General features: G+C 54.9%; 6 protein-coding genes across 6 annotated transcripts; 1 reads left to right on the plus strand and 5 right to left on the minus strand.

The window, feature by feature from the left end:
- Positions 1-881: 881 nt before the first annotated feature.
- On the minus strand, positions 882-3,237 carry C8A04DRAFT_11630 (adenosine deaminase CECR1-A; the record flags this gene model as incomplete). The annotated part of the gene is made up of 5 exons (XM_062777040.1): positions 882-1,017; positions 1,328-1,761; positions 1,798-2,206; positions 2,352-2,970; positions 3,096-3,237. 5 exons carry the CDS (start codon positions 3,235-3,237, stop codon positions 882-884), a joined length of 1,740 nt encoding a protein of 579 aa, XP_062637678.1.
- Positions 3,238-5,151: 1,914 nt separating this feature from the next.
- On the minus strand, positions 5,152-6,908 carry C8A04DRAFT_36770 (FAD dependent oxidoreductase; the record flags this gene model as incomplete). The annotated part of the gene is made up of 2 exons (XM_062783639.1): positions 5,152-6,352; positions 6,454-6,908. 2 exons carry the CDS (start codon positions 6,906-6,908, stop codon positions 5,152-5,154), a joined length of 1,656 nt encoding a protein of 551 aa, XP_062637679.1.
- A 1,088-nt stretch (positions 6,909-7,996) lies between these two features.
- C8A04DRAFT_36771 (putative eukaryotic translation initiation factor 2 subunit beta) lies at positions 7,997-9,423 on the minus strand (the record flags this gene model as incomplete). The annotated part of the gene is made up of 4 exons (XM_062783640.1): positions 7,997-8,096; positions 8,151-8,217; positions 8,276-9,131; positions 9,409-9,423. The coding sequence occupies 4 exons, from the start codon at positions 9,421-9,423 to the stop codon at positions 7,997-7,999; spliced, it is 1,038 nt and encodes a 345-aa protein (XP_062637680.1).
- Positions 9,424-10,048: 625 nt separating this feature from the next.
- C8A04DRAFT_27998 (uncharacterized protein) lies at positions 10,049-10,577 on the plus strand (the record flags this gene model as incomplete). The annotated part of the gene is made up of 2 exons (XM_062780483.1): positions 10,049-10,346; positions 10,474-10,577. 2 exons carry the CDS (start codon positions 10,049-10,051, stop codon positions 10,575-10,577), a joined length of 402 nt encoding a protein of 133 aa, XP_062637681.1.
- A 665-nt stretch (positions 10,578-11,242) lies between these two features.
- Positions 11,243-11,776, minus strand: C8A04DRAFT_27999 (marvel domain-containing protein; the record flags this gene model as incomplete). The annotated part of the gene is made up of 1 exon (XM_062780484.1): positions 11,243-11,776. One exon carries the CDS (start codon positions 11,774-11,776, stop codon positions 11,243-11,245), a length of 534 nt encoding a protein of 177 aa, XP_062637682.1.
- Positions 11,777-13,111: 1,335 nt separating this feature from the next.
- Positions 13,112-15,480, minus strand: C8A04DRAFT_28000 (peptide N-acetyl-beta-D-glucosaminyl asparaginase amidase A-domain-containing protein; the record flags this gene model as incomplete). The annotated part of the gene is made up of 4 exons (XM_062780485.1): positions 13,112-14,571; positions 14,630-14,758; positions 14,812-14,928; positions 14,997-15,480. 4 exons carry the CDS (start codon positions 15,478-15,480, stop codon positions 13,112-13,114), a joined length of 2,190 nt encoding a protein of 729 aa, XP_062637683.1.
- Between the last annotated feature and the right edge of the window lie 545 nt (positions 15,481-16,025).

The following is a 16,025-nucleotide window of genomic DNA, read 5'->3' on the forward strand; positions in this document are numbered from 1 at the left end:
GTGCTGCGTGGAGGTGGCGCAGTCTTTTGACAGACACTCTTTGACCGATGCGATGTCGTTGAAACATGAAACAAGCGCGCAAGTGGCTTTGGCGAGAGGAACGGCGAGGGGGGTGGCTGGAACACAGGAGGGATTCGATACCCTGCAAGAGCAGAGATGGGCCTGGCGTCACTGGGCTGTACTCTGTAGTGTACAGTGGGTGTGTAAGAATACACAGTATTTCGTGCATCGGACTTCGATCTGGAGTCACCCCCACATGCAACCCACCAAGTTAAATTGTAGGGTTCTTCTGCACGGTGCGATCGGCCTGTGATGATCCTGAAGGATATAAAGTTTAGTGTACAAACACGTAGGGGGCATCTCCGAGTTGCAAACGCCGCTGCCAAGATCGATGGATGATGACTTTGCTTGGCTTGGATCAGATGAGTTTGTTTTATGGGAGGAACACGGCGGAAACCGTCCGCTTTTGGTCTTTCTTGTCCACCAACAATGAAAGCAGATGCACTCCGTAAGATGAATTGGGTGCATTGTAGGCCTGCGATGCCACCTTAGAGTTAGGCAGCTCTCGGTCTTGACCAATGCAAACCTTTTTTCGGGTGAGCTTGGTGGTGCATCATAGGGCTGCAGGGAGCCAACCAACACCAACGAATAGCCGCGCCGGATGACTGCCGAAAGGGGGGTGACGCAACAGCAACGGCACAACGGTGAAAAAGAGACCGATAGTGTCCGACCGATGGCTGAGACTCTGCTTGTATTCCGGTCATAGAGTTCAGGTGACTATTCCCCTTCCATTGTCATCGCCCTCTGTCGGCTCTGCCATTGTCTCAACCGCGTCGTTCGGGGCAGCGGTTTGGGGTTTTTACACACGGTACCGAAGTAGGTCACCGCGCATCGCCACGCCCATCTCCATACTCGGTGACCACCCAAATACAAAATCGCTCCCACTCCACAGCCCACTTCTGTAACATCGCTGCCTTAGTCCCGGCCCCCACGGTTGCTGCACGAATTTCACGTACCCTGCCCGAAAAGAATATTCGTCAGCTTCGCTCCCATTTCAATAGTTACGTTTGTCAACAAACCAAAACAAGTTACGAGGAAGGAAGGGAGAGAAGTAGGCTGTGCAGCTTGGGCGAACCCCGGTCCTGGTCTTCGCTATTTTCCCACATCCACGCCGAGCAAGTGACGGTTATGGGCGACTCCACGTTTTCGCGTCGAGTCCTAGCTCGACGATGGAGGGGAACAAAGGAAGGAAAGCAAAGCAAAAACAAATTGGGGGGCCAAAAAAGGACAGGGTCCAAGGGGGATGAACGAATTGGCCTGTACCCACCACGTCTCTGCGTCTTCGTCCTCAAACGCCGCCCACCGCACGCTATTCTCGGCAAGCGATCCTAACGTGGCGAGGTCGAAACCACCATCAACATCCTTCTCCCAAGCCCGAAGGGCGTGCCAAAAGATACTGGTCATCTGGTCGACGCCATCTCGGCTCCGCTGCGAAATGCGCCCGGAATCGTCCTCGCAAAGGGCGCAGGGAACGCCCTGCATTAGGAGGAATGGGAGGGGGTGGTTGGCGATGATGATGTCGCTGTTGTTGGTGGTACCCGCCACCGATGGCTCCGTTTCGATATCGGGCGGTGGTAGAGAGAGCTCGGTGAGGATCCGTTTGTCCTTGATGGCTTCGATGAGGCGGGGGTGTCGGGGTAGAGCGAAGACGTGGCCTATTCGTCGGGCGCCGAGGAGGAGGGCATCGAAGAGGTTGTTGTTCTCCGGTGAAAGGGGGTCGTCGGTGGCGATCGTAACGTTGTTGTCATCATCGTCGTGGTGGTTGATGGCAAGGGACGACCCGCCGGCCTGCAAGAAAAAGGGGAGCGTGACACCTTCGACCACACATTGCTTTCGGAGCCAGAACAGTTCGGGAGTCAAGTCCGCAAGCGGCCGACCGAGGTTCTCGGGTCCCGCAAGGTCATACCCGGCCACCAGACGCGGCCACAAAAGCTTGGTCGAAATGCAGCTGTCGGCGTCTTCGATGATCGACCGGGGATCGAGGCTACGCTTCGTTGACCACACCACGCGGAGGCCCCATAATCCCAGAGGCCGGCCATTGGCCAAATATTTGGCCTCTTCGTCCTCGATGATGCCGAACAGGTAGTCGTGATCCACCTCCGGTGTTTCCGACCCTTCTCGGTAAAAGGCCAATGGGAAAGTCAAGCTGTTTCAATTGACGTTAGTTTTAAGTGGAAGTTTCGGCATTGTTTCCTGAACTGGCCACCGATAAGTTGGTGAGGAGAAACAGGAAGGAGGCGACATAGAAGAGGAGGCCCGTTGTCAAGGCCCTTTTGGGATCGTGTGCTCACCCCAACTCTAGCCAGGAGACACGATCGCCTACCAAACCAGACATCAACCGCCGGAGGAATGCTCGCCACAACGGCTCATAGTATAGCATGCCGCTGATGAGATCGGAATAGACCGCGGACGACCCTGCGTAACCCCTCTCGAGATCAGACCGCAACGTCGATATCCCACACTTCCCCTTGATCCAGCCTAGAAAGCCCAACCGTCCTTCCCCCGGATACTCGTCGGCTGCCTTCGAAAGAGACACAAAAGAGCCGGGCATATAGTTGTCGTCCCATAGCGATTGGCTCGAATCCGGCTGCCCCCTAAATAGGATACACGGACGTCCTTCCCACCCGGAGTTGACCGACGTGGGATCGTTCCCTAGGGATGGTGACAACGAGATGCACATCCCCGGCGTGTTCAATGCATCATCGAGAAGACGGTCCAGGTCGACCAGGGCGTGGCAGTGTGCGCGGAGGAGTGCGCCTTTAGGCAGGCGCTTAACGATCTTCCAAGACGCGAGGTTTTCGGTGCGGGTTGCGGACGCCACTGGCGAGATTCGTTCTTCATGGCGGATTTTGGAGACGATATCACACGCCTGCGCCGCGATGGGAGAGAGGGCCTGGCGGAAGGAGAAATCTGGCTGTGGAGGTTAGTGGTGTTGTCGTCGTCATCACCCTCATCGTTATCATCCTCAGCATAGTCCTCTTGGGGGCCATGATGACATCTGCATAAGGGGGTAAAATGGAAGAAAATAATTGAACGTGTAATACCGCTTCGGTGTCTCTGCCCCTGGGCGATCAAGGCACGGCGGCTCTCGAGATAGCTGCGGATGACAGGGTCGGATGTCTTGGGGAGTTCGTGGGCAACCAGGTCGGCCCATTCCTCGTCCGTAATTGGGGCCATGATGACGGGTATCCAGAATATGCCGCTTCCCCCTCCTTTTGACTTGGAAATATCCAGAAAATACTAATCTGTGGATTCCAATTTATTGCAGGCGAAAAGGGAAGTTATTCGATCAGCCCGTCGAGGAGGTCGGTGTTGTAGTTTGGTTGTCGTCGTGCTCGATTGAGGTGAGTCGTCGTTCCATTGGTGTGGGTAACCCGATATGGCCACTAATCGGAGGTGCGTTGTAGTGGTCGATTAGCGGGATCGCCCGCCGATAAGCCCCTGTTCCACATAACCCTAGCGCTGTCGTTCCTCCAAGCGCCCCTAACTCTCAACCTCCATCACGCGCCGGCTTTGCCAAATTTCCCACCTCTTCCGGGCATCTCTGCCACAACAAATCGATCCATCCTTCGACCCTTCGTTTTTTTCGGCGGTTCGGACGGTGGTGATGACTGTGACGATGAGGTAGGGGTAATCACCCTGGGATTTGAGCTTGTCGCTTTACGGGCTCCCGTGGCCTTTACATTATTCTGCTGCCTGCGCGGGTCCCGCATTCGCCGTGAGCTGCGTCTGATGGCTCGGGCCACTTCCCTCAGGCAACCACAAAGTGAACTCATCCTCCAAGCGGCACACCTGGATGACGAAAGACCAGATGGGATGTAAATGTCCACATCGGGTGAAGGGGACGGGGCGTGTTGTTTTTGTCGCAATGGGATCCGCCGGTCGGGACTGATGTCCGTCTTGTCAGCTGCTCGACTTTCGAGGCACTCGAAGAACCTTGTTCATCTCGAGACCGGAGCTGAAGAACCATTATATAGACCAGGAGAGCGGCTACTCAGTCTATCGTTTACGCGGATCGCCTCACTGTCATGAAATGACGGGAAATGTACCCAAATCCGTGATGCATTGACGGCATGATGGCTCGCTGCGCAGGTTTAACGGCAGGATTCCTGCTGCAGGTCAAGCAACTATCCCCAAGCCCTCATTGAGGAACAAGAATCGGAGAGGAAGAACATTTCGCGTCTGCCTAGGGAATCCTGACGCCAAGCACTGGAATTCCAGCCCACATGTTTCCAGTTACTGCGATTGTAGACTGAGTTTCTCACGAACTTGCTCATCCGTACGGCCAGCAACTCATGCCGACCCGTCATTGAGGGCGTTTTGCACGGCTTAGACTGGCTCTTCGCGAGAAGAGTGTCATGTTTGATGTTGCTCATCGTCCACGAAGAGATATGAGGTGCGGAGAGAGAACTTGGGAGAAGGAACCAGTGATTCCCGAGCGCGCAGCACGGCGGATGAGTGAGGTGGGATCGAAGGATTCAGCGGCATATGCTTGACATTCGTTCTCGAGCCAAGCAGATGAGCCCAAGACTTTCTTGCTGCGAAGAGTAAGCGTGGTCGTAGCTCCAGTATAAGAGATAGCTACTTTGGTCAATAGACATCAGGGGCGATGCGGTTTGTGCTTTGATATAAGAGAAAGATATACACAATGTCAATTTGCAACTCATGAGCAGCGTAATGACTGAGGACGGACCGACATCCTCCCTTCAAATGCGTTACTATGTAAGCTTGAGTGGGTCTATGTGTTGAAGGAGTTTCTTCCTTGCAGGGACAGTAGTTGAACATTTCTGACAACAGTTCAAGTTGGACCTGAACTAGCCGGGCATACGCCTGTAAATTTCTTACGTTCAGAAATAAGAGCAAGGACTGAATATCACCGCTCTCCTACAGTTGATAGTTGATTAAGTACCCTTCCTCAGCTGTACAAAGACGAATGATGCAGATGTCAACCTATGTTTTTCCCCATAACTGTCTGCGATCTAGTTATCCAAGAAGTAGTTAACTCATATATCTCAACTCCAAATCTCCATCACATGCTACATAGACTCAAGACCTCTTCGCACCACTCACCAAACCCGCCAAGGTCGTCGCCTACCACCCCTGCGTCACATGCGGGAATCCCCTCGCCTGGTTCACCCGTTCCTCGCTCGCCAGAAACTCCACCGGAAATTCAGCCTCCTTCTTCTCACCCTCTCCCGTTTGTCTAACCACCACCCGTCCGGTCATCTGCCTAACCACCTCCCGCGCCGACAACGCGGCCGCCGGCATCCCATGCCCCGTATACCCAGCGCATACAAACAATCCCCCGCCATCCGGCCCTTCACCCCCGCCCAGGCTCTCAGGCACCGGCCCGACCCACGCATGATGGTCGCGGCTAAAGCCCATGACGCCTGTCCATTCGAAGGTTGCGTCTAGGTGCTGCTGTCCTGTGGCCCCCTTTTCCGCCGGGTAACCCGTAGAACAAGCAGAAGAAGCTAGATCCAAAGGCGGACTCAAACTCCCCTTTAAGTACCGCGCTACGTCCTCTTCTACCTCATCATCCCGCCACTCGCCTACGCCCAGTCCTCGCGCTAGACGTCGGCCGCCGCCGTAGATTAGCTCGCCATTTGGTAGGGGCCGTTGCACGAGGTAATCGTCTCGTGGGGCAGAGGCAGATGCGGATGTCAGGAGGCTGCCGTTGCTGTCGGTATCGGTATCGGTTTCCACTTCGGCGATAAAGCTATAGGAGTGCGTGAGTTTAGCCGGAGAAGAGGCCGAGGTAGATGTCGTTGGAAAGGTAGATTCTGGAGTGGGTTGAGGGGGTAGAATCGCCCCGATTTGGCCTCGCACAGGGACAATCAGATCCGAGAACGCCGGGAGGAGGTGTGAGGTGTACCCGTTGGTAGCCAGCAACACCTGGCGCGCCGTGATTTGGCCGCGCGGGGTGGTCAGCGTCCAGCCGGTCCCTGACTCGGCGCGGTCGAGGGAGGTCACGGGGGTGTTGGTCTGAAGATTGAAGCGTGGAGCTGGATGCCGGACGATGAGGCGCTCTAGGACGGAAGCGACGAGTTTGTAGGGCCATAGCGAGGCCGCTTTCTGTTGGATGACGACGCCCCGAGCGGAAGGCACGCGGAGGGATGCGAGAGTGGGCTTGGTTTCGTCCGTAGTAGAGGAGCCGGAAGCGAACGAGGGTCGGACAACCTCGAGCTGGGCGGCCAGCTCGGGGTGGGTTTGCTGTAGTTGCTCGGCTTCTGCTACGGCTACTTCAAACATCCTGTCCGAGAGGAAGGCGTGGACGCCGGAGAGGCTCACCCTGGGATAATCAGCATCTCCCATCTCATTTCTCGAAGTCTTCCGGGCCGCCCCCGTGACCGCCGCGATCGGGAATCGACGCAAGTACACCGATAAACTCACCAATCACAATCCACACCCTCTTCCTTCACAAACCTCTCCAAAAAGGCATACACCTCCAACTCAAACGCCACAACAGCCGGCACGGCTCCATACACCAACGGCTGACAATGACCCCCATTCCGCCCCGTAGCTCCGGAACACGCCTCTCTCGCCTCAAGCATCACCACCTTCTTTCCCTCCCCACTCTTCACCTCCGACCCTGCCGAGCCAGCTCCATTCCCACCATTCTCGCCCTCCAACAAGAACCTCGCTGCAAACGCCCCCGTGATCCCGCTTCCTACAATCACCACATCGGCTTCCTCCGGTAGGTCCGGTGTGCTTCTGTGTCCGACAAGTGTTGGGGACAGGTCTTTGAGCCAGTAGGATTTGGACGGGTTGCGCGAGGGAAGCCCGGCGGGGGGTTGGGTCAGGTTGCCGGTGGGTGTGGATAAGGAGGGGGTTTTGCGGATGGTCATTTTCTGTCTTGTTTTTGTGTTGCGGTCTGTGTTGTTTTCTTACTGTTTAGTTCTCCGGCATTCGACTTAACTCGGGATCTCACGTTTATACAGTGTTATATCGATGTACCACGGTGACCTGGGACTGAAGTGTTGAGGAGTGAAGAGAGGAGGTCATGGGAGCTGCAGAGAGGGGGTTGGGATTGTGAGATAGTGAGATCCAATCGGCCGCATGCCGTTCCCCACCATATCAGAAACACCTGAGTGCCAAAAACATTGTACAGCTCACACCTTATATCCCCGCTTCGTACAGTAAACCGCGCCAAGGACTTGCTATGTAAGCCCTAGGTTAATGGCTTTCCTCTGGCTTAGAAACTTTAAACTGCTTACTACCTAGTTATGTATTTTGGAATCCCCTCCTTCCTTATAGGGGTTGGTTTACCGATTCTGCTTTGTAAGCCGTTCCTGACGGTTTGAACTTGGGGAAACGTTCACCCTTAGGAGCCGCTCAATTTGCTAAACCGTGAATGAAGGATTGGCAGGTAGGAGGGGGTAATTCCCGGCTCCTGGAATCCCGCTAAGCGCAGCTAAGACTTCTTTCACACTTATCACAATACATCAACAACACGTAATCATTCCACATGAGAGACAACAAAATCAGGATAAAAGTGCTACCGCTCTGTATTTCCCACTGAGTGTCAATCTAATCCAGACGACACGATGCACATCACGGATGAAGAAACTAGCAACAACCCATCCCCAGATTTCGACCCCTTGCCCACACCCATCGTGTCTACATAGTCATTCGTGGGCTCATAAAAAGACTTCGCTTTCCCGCCTGATTCCTAATTCCATGCTCCCCCTTTATAGAGACCCGCCATGCCACGGTTGATAAACCCATGCCGTTCCGAACCAATGCTCTGCAGCATGCCCGATAGCCGATTTGATCCCCAAAGCGAGCCCCAATCGTCACATCGTTACATGACCGTGTCTCCTAGGGCTAGCCGCCTGGGATTGAGATAAGCCGAGCAAGGAAAGACCGAATAGTGTGTCCCATACGGACCGGGAAAGAAGTGCCCAAACCCACCAAGGCTTGTGCTGGGAAACACTTAGACCTTCATCTTCTTTCTCTTTCCGACCTGGGCCGAGAAACCAGTCTTGATAGCCTGGACGGAACGACGCGAGCCACACGAGTTGCAGGTGATGAAGCTGGGGGGGGAGTTAGCAGATGACTTTCAACGTGTATGACAAGTGGGAACATACTATAAACGGTTCTCGCCCTTGGACAGCTCAGTGTTGGGAGACCGACACGTTTTGCACGTCACATATTCTGAACCATGTTAACAACTAAATCCACCTTTGAAATCGACCTAGCTCGGGAAACATACCGATGATATATGTACGCAGGACGTTCTCAATCTGCTTCTGCTGGAACCGACCCTTGATAACCAACCGCCTGCTGCCATCCGTGCTACCGCTTGTACCTAGTTCGGCAAACAGGTAAGCAGTAACGTGCTCGTCCGCTCTCTTCATGCGCTTGCAAATCTCTGGAAGGTTGGCAAAGATGGTCTTCTTGTTGCCTTCACGGAGACATTGCGGGGGCGGGATCTTGTATGACCGAGTGCCCGTCGACGCATGGTCGGGGTTCTTTTGCGCGAGCAGGGCGAAGAAGCGAGAGAGCAGCGGGTCGTAGTTAATGGTCCGCGACTCGTCATGCGCCCAGATGCCGGTGCCCTTGTCCATATCACCCTCTTGCACGTTCTCCTCGGCCGCGGCCTCGGCACCCTCGGCGCCCTCGAGGTTGAGCGCCTCGAGTTTCTTGGCGAATTCGTCCTCCTCCTTAGGCACCTTCTTCTTCTTTTTCTTCTTCATCGATAGGTCGATCGCTTCTTCGCCATCAGCGGCTGCGGGTTCGCCGGCGGCCTCATCGTCGTCCTTCTTGACCTTCTTCTTTTTCTTCTTCATGAGCGTGAGGTCGAGCCCATCCGGGTTGGCATCGAGGGCTGGGATCGCAGCAGGGGCCGCACCGTCTGCCGCGCCGTCTGCAGTTGCTGAGGAGGCGTCAGTAAACGCCCCGAGCGCGGCGGAAAGAGGCGGCGTACGAGGAGTGTGCGACATGGCTGAGTCTTTGTTGTCGTCGATTGGCGTGGGTACTAGGGTTACGCTGCCGTCGGCGTCCACTACTACCTTCTCCTCTGTAAATGCAACCGACTTGCGTGACGGCCGTCTTTGAATTGAAGGTTCCTATTTATGTTAGCTTCCTTGTTGTGGCCCGGGATCGGTAGTGTTTCGGGATCAAAATCTGATCGTGTGCAGGAATCGATAATTGCGTGGGGTCGGGCGTTGTTGGATATGAAAGGAAGAGAAAATACTTTGAAGGAGAAAAGGATCAAATCCGGCGGGGTCGGTCGCGTGCAAATATGTTGCAGCGACTTGGAGGGGTAGAAGTTGTGCAGGGGAAAGAAGCCAGTCTTGTGCAGTGGGAGGGGGAAAATGCGAGGGTTGCCCAAATAAAACTTACTTCGGTACCGCTCATCTTTGGCCACCCTTGTTTGCGTGCGTGCAATGTGCGTTGCTTGAAGTCGCTCGCTCCACCGCCTTCTGCTTCGCGTTACGAAATCTGGAGGTCTCAGCGTCAGGCCTATGCGTCGTGATGTGCTAAGTCGTGGGTCCTTGGCAAACTAATTTACGGATTTATTGCGCTTGCACAGTGGGATTTCCTCAATGTTGAAGAAAGGGAGGGTTTTTGCGGCCGTGAGGTTGCTGCTGGGCTCTCCATCCCGCATGACGTTTGGCTTGTCCCTCACCTGTGACTCAGTCTCACGATCACCTGACATGTGGGGTAATGTTCACTGTGAAAGCCTTCTTTGCCCGCGAGCCAACTGGCAGCTGCTGGCAGCTTCCAATGAATCACAGTGTTAAAACGCATCGCACACAGTTCATGCAATTGAGTGGCAGAGTGGATCTCGGCTCAACCACCACGGCTGGGCCCGCCATCAGCATCAGGAGCTCAGACTTCTGAAGGCTCCTCTGCGCCGGCCGCTTAACCATTTCCCTTTCGCAACAAGCCGACACCAGTGTCTGCCGACGGGCGTACTAAACCTCCGGACCTTCGACCCCGCCGATCGACCTACCCACCCAGGGCTCGCCCATAGCCCACCATGTCCTCGTCTTCAACCTCCAGCACCCCGAGCATGTCCGCCTCCTCCTCTTATATCATCCCGGACATACCAGATTCCTCGGCCTCCTCCCGTCGCCGGAGTTCCACGTCTTCCGACGACGAAAACGACGACGACGTAGATTCGCTCCCCTCAATCTCGAGTAGTATCCTAGACTCAGATTCGACGTCGGATGCGCAGCGGGAGTGGGAAGAGAGTTTGGAGCAGCTGCAATTGCTGCTGACAATGATCATCATGCCGTTTGCGGGCAAGTTTCTGGGGAGGAAGTTCGCGTATTGGAGTAAGACCTCCCACATTTCGTGTCAGCAGGTCTGTGGGGGATACTAGGAATACTAGGAGGGCGCAGACAAGAAGAGAGGGTGAGACTTAGGACATCTCTTTGCTAACGGTTCTGGCTCTATCACTAGGTTGGGCGAGATACATGGAATGGATGCACAACGTCGAAATCCGGTGGACGAGCAAGAAGACGTTCAACGCCGTTGGCGCGGCCGAGGTTGCGTCCTCATTATGACTTGGGGGATTCACCGGTTGGGAGGAGCCGTGAGTACATACATGCCGGGCTGGGGTTTATAGAGTCTTGGGTTGTCCAGTGGGCGGCGGTTGTTACATATTTGCCGACGGCGTTAACGGGTTTGGGTTGGGTAACGTCGGGAACGAATATACAGGTTCAAGATTGAACGAGATCTACCCATGGAATTACTTATTGGGTTTACTCGGCAACGTGGAAGTCTGCCCCGGTGGCTCACTGCGGTGATTTGGAGGAAGAGAGGAACCGCGGGTTAGAGAATAAAACAACAAGAATGCCCCTTGGCGTTGTTACACTACATCAAATAGGGTATGCTAATCCTACAACAAAAGTCCGCCCGTAATTCCTATCCTATCCATCCGTCCGCCCCGAACCCCGGCCATGCCGCCAAACACCTCGCCAGATACCATTAAATAACTCGTGGCTCATACCCTATTCCATCATTACAAAAACATAAGCTCGTGATCCGTTGCCCTCATATGAGACAGCCGCCAGCCTCCGAAAATATCGCTCACGCCGCCGTCCAACCAGGTCCATGCCGTTTGCCAATGATTCCTTAAGCCAAATATTCGACACCGGTCCTCCCACGCCGCCACACATGTTTATTTCCTAGTCCCATTTCTCCTTTCTTCAAGAGACCCAACAATCCCTTAAACCCTCACCTGCGACATGGTCGGCCCAGACCTGATACTCCCGCCCCCGCGACGGAAGCCCAAGAAGCTCAACACCAACGAGGCCACAAACGAGGCAAACAAGAACCACATAAACACGGTCCCAGCCTGTACCTCCCGGCACCGCTTGTGATCGTCGGTACTCCCAAACGCAATCCAATCGCCCGGCTGGGGATCGCTCCCCTTCTTGCTGAAATCCCCGCCGCAGTTGACCATTTTGAGCTTCGCGGCCAGCACGACGGCGTCGATAAAAGTGAAGAGCACGGCGACGGCGTCGGTACCGAACAGGACGAAGATCGGTAGCGCAGCGATGCGGTTGGCGGCGAGGATGGTGCCGATGCCGATGATGGTTGCCAGCCAGCCTTGGACGACGACGAACATGGAGAAGTTGATGGCGGCGGTAGCGGTGGAGGGGGCATTGTGGTTGGTTGCTATGATGTTACCGATCAGGCCGGTAAGGATGACCAGGAGGAGGAGCTGGACCGCTCGGAGGATGAGTTGTGGTTTCTCCATGGTGGGGTTGTTGTCTGTTGATGTTGTTGACGAGCGAGTGAAGGTTGTTTGGTTTTGCTAGAATCGGGAGGAGGTATAATTTGTACCAAATTGTTTAGTTTCCGGTACACAGTATCCAAATTGTATTCCACAATACGGTCAATATGTAAACAGTGTTGTTTCTCGAGGTCAAGCTGTGAAAAGCTAGAGGCAGGACTTGTTGATTTGTTGCGGGGGGTTTGGAGGGGAGGAGAGAGTTGAGAGCAGGGGGAGAGAAAATCCCAAACGGTCGATCTGGTGGGGGGGCCTGGACGTCTTTTCAAGAATGCGGCGTGTTTCTCATCTTCGAGGGGCAAGCGGCAGCAGCAACAATAACGTGGGAGGGCGCATGGCAGCACACCATCAAGGGAAGCATGCAATCTGGAGAAAGAACGAAAAATGGGTCAATGACGGAGCATGTGGGGCAGAAACATCGAGGGTGGTCGAAGCTTCAAAGCTTCTTTCGGTAGTGCATATCCTCAGGTACAAAGGCGCGGGATGTGATTCTGCCCACGTTACCACGTAGTCCGCTATCATTGTTAACCCGTCCAAGCGCTCAAGAACAAGCGCCGTCTCTACCCATCTTCAAACTGCCGCTTGCTCCCAGGTCTTCAACTTTCGAACTCGCAAACCCATTCAACGGCATGTTCATGTGCCTCCCTGAGAAAGTGACGACTGGGCGGTTGGCGGGTGACCAGGGTGGCACACGCCAAGCCGTTCTCCATCGGGACTTCAAGCGCCTGCACAGCATCCGAGATGAGCAGCCCAGAACCAATCCTTTCGTTGCCGGGGCCTTGTTTCCAGACGGAGAGCCCCACCAGCAATGCTTTGGGTGGCCGGGCAACGATCGGACATGAAGCATGGAAAGCATGGAATTGCCGCGCGGCGATTCAACGGTGGATCATGAATCTATGGATTTGTGGTCTGGACCTTCGTTAGTCGCAGTGAAACACGGTTTCCAAAGTGACCAACCAACTGCCCGAAACTTGAGTTACCCAGGAGGCAAACCCAGGCCAACGAATTCAAGACCTTGAAACTTGGCGGCGAAGTTGGGGGTTGCTCGATCAGACGAGCGCTTCCTGACTTGTGACTGCGTCCACGGCTCTTATCCAAAGCTACGCATCTGGGTTTGGGGTATCAGCGAACTAATAGCACTCACTTTCGATAGTGAAGGGGATATTTGCTGACAACGGTGCCACGTAATCATACCGTCGCAGCAAGGTAGCAAGCGCTGGTGAACACATCAAACGTAGCAACAGCATAGGATCAAACAACCGCTTCATTTCCACCTCACTCTCTCACCCACATCGCCACTAATTAAGCAAACTCAGTAGCCGCAGTATCTAACACTCTCCTCTCAGAACCATCACCACCCACCCTCACGCCCTCAATCCTCTTCACATCCTCCGTCAACGTCCCATTCACAGCCGCCACCTCCCGATAATACAGCTCCTCCCCTCTTCCCTTCCCACCACCAACTTCATCAGCATCCTCCGTCGAGTCCCCCTCTTCCAACCCAAACCAAAACACCTGTCTCGCCTCCCCCCACCCGGTACTACTCGACCCGTCGGCCGCCTGCCGGAACTCGGCTGTGCCCTCCTTGGTGGTTGAGAGCTTGCTCGTTTTGCCTTTCAACCCCTTGCTACGATCCCCACCAACCTGAGCAAACGCCTCTAAGCCTGTGGCAAACACGCTGGCGCCAAAAACGGAGACCTCTTTACCCTGTCGTAAATGCCCCGATATGGACAAGTTTCCAGCCGGGGTGTAGCCGTACGAGGAATTGCAGAAGAGCGGGTAGGCGTACGTCGCGCGGTAGTAGCCTTCCTGACCCTTTGCCTTGTCCGTCTTGTCTGCAACGTCTGTCCCGGACAGCGTCATGTCGTTGATTTGAATCGAACCAAAATCCGCGACCAACCCGTCATTGGTGTAGGACAGTGTTTGCGTCCAAGAGGCTGAGCCGGAGGTGATGCGCAGGGCGCGTTTGACAGAGGTGGTGTAGTGGAGGGTTTTGTTGAGCGACGAGGCGATTCTACCGCCCACTGCAGCCTGTTCGCCTTGGGCAAGGGAACGGGTGACTTCGATCTTGGGCGGGGGTGCGTCGATTGCGGGGGGGTCACCAGCTGTGATGGCGTCCGAGTCGGGGTTGAGCCAGAGGAAGAGTTTGCCAGTGACGTACCAACTTTCGTTGACTGTTTCGGTGAGTGTTGCTGTGTTGCCGTCGCCGCCGCTGGCGGAATTGTCGAGGCCGGCCACGCGGATGGTGAATGTGTGGTCCTTGCCGTCGCAGAGCAGGCCGAGGAAGGGGGTGATATCGATTTCATGCTCGCGCAGGTCGAACGCATGGATACCAGCGATCGGTCGGTGGAGCGAGGGGACCACGCCACCGGTGAAGACGACAGGGAACGGCCATTGAACTCCCGCCAGCTGGCCGTCGATAAGCACCTGCACTTCACGGAAGGGACTTAGCCCTGGAAGCTCGCCCGCCGTTTTGTTAAAGGTGGCGACGTCAGTTTGGGGGACGTTGCTCCACCAGAACTCCTCAGTGGCTTGGCCGTTGGCAGAGACGGAGAACACGGCGCGCTGGATGTTACGCGGGAGGCTGATGGTGTTGGATGCGTTCTCTTCAGGTAGGATGAAGCGGCTGATGGAGTCCTTTGCCCCCTGTCGTGCTGAAATTGGCAGAATCAGGTCACTTGGCGGTGCTTGGTCTGTATCCACGTCGGCCTTGTAGAAAATGGCGGTCATGGTGGTGTTGAAGATGCCAGTGTATGTGTCGTCTATCGCCTGTTAGTCACTTTCGTTCTTCTACAAAGGTGAAGACAAGCATGTACTTGCCAACGAGATTGCCCAGATCGAAGATGACCCTCTGGGGCGACTTCCAAAAGTAGAGATACTGGGTCATGTCCTTGAGATAGATCCAGCTAATTCCTGGAGGGGCGGTGGGTTCAGCCGTTGATGTGCGCCCTGTCCCGTGTTAGCCCTAGGCGTAAGGCGCAACATTTTTTTGTAAGACTTACAAACTTCGGTGTCGCCAAAGTACATGATCGCAAGCCGATCGAACTGCCTTCCCTGGCTCACTACACTGAAGTTGAGTACCGCCCGATTGAAGTCACAGTCAGGTGGCGTGTAGTCCCCTAGCAGTGATACTTGTCAGTCTGAACCGCACCTAACATCAAGTTTCAAAAGGTCGCAGTTCACTCACCAACAAAAGGCGCGCCATAACTAAAAGCAAAATCATGCCTCATCAGCAGCACACTGCACACCTCTCCCTCATCACCCCCTTTCGTCGACCCATCACTCTCAGTCGGCCCACCAGGCAACAAAACGGGCTGGGCAACCTCAAAATTCTTCAGCACGGTCCGACCCGGAGCTGCAGTCGAGGTCGTCGCCGTTGCCGCAGTCACGCCAACTTCCTTCTTAGTGACATGGGTCAGGCTGTCAAGCTCCGCGTCGTGGTGGATGATGTGGTGATGTTGTGAGACGGCGTGGCTGGTGAACAGCGAGGTTGTGGCGGAACATCGTTGGGATGTAATCGCGATTGAGAGGAGAGCGAGGCCCCCGAGTATGAGGGCGAGGAAGTATCGCGTGTTGCGACGACTTCTTGAGGTGTTGTTGACCTTTGTGTCAGGTGTCGGGAAGTCCTCAGCCGCAAGAATGGCGCGCTTTTCGACGTCTATTGAAGCCATCTTGGGGTTGTCCGTTTGAGTTTCCACAACGGACATATAAGGAGACCACGCGACGCCGACGCCGCTCAGAAATCGGCGGTCAGCAATTCGACGCGATGATGGCCGCAGAGCTGTGTTTCGTGGTGATAAGAAGCATCCTTGGGAAATCGCATGGGATCAACACTCGGGCTACGGAATATGGCAGGTACCTCACCGAATGAAGGAACAACACGGGTCTCAGAGGGCAGGGAACAGGTGGACAACAGCACGCCTAGGGGACGGGAATCTGCAAAGGCCGTGCAACCACCTTTTCAAGGGTCAATTTAAAAACAGTGGTTACAATCAAAAAGGGTTATCGCTGTCGCCATCCGGCTCCCTATTTAAGCAGCCTGCGATAAGTACATATAATAACGAGCCGAGGATAAGGTGGTGGTGGCCTGCAGCACAATGCATCTCGGCTGTTGAGAGTTTATCCATGCGTGCCAAGGTCCAAGGTGCAGTGGAGTGCGGGGCAGAGAGACCGGGAAAGGTGACGTGCCGAAGAAACTTGCACCACAAGGACGGTA

This window comes from Dichotomopilus funicola (assembly GCF_033296635.1).
Source record: "Dichotomopilus funicola strain CBS 141.50 unplaced genomic scaffold C8A04scaffold_25, whole genome shotgun sequence".
Lineage (NCBI taxonomy): Eukaryota > Fungi > Ascomycota > Sordariomycetes > Sordariales > Chaetomiaceae > Dichotomopilus > Dichotomopilus funicola.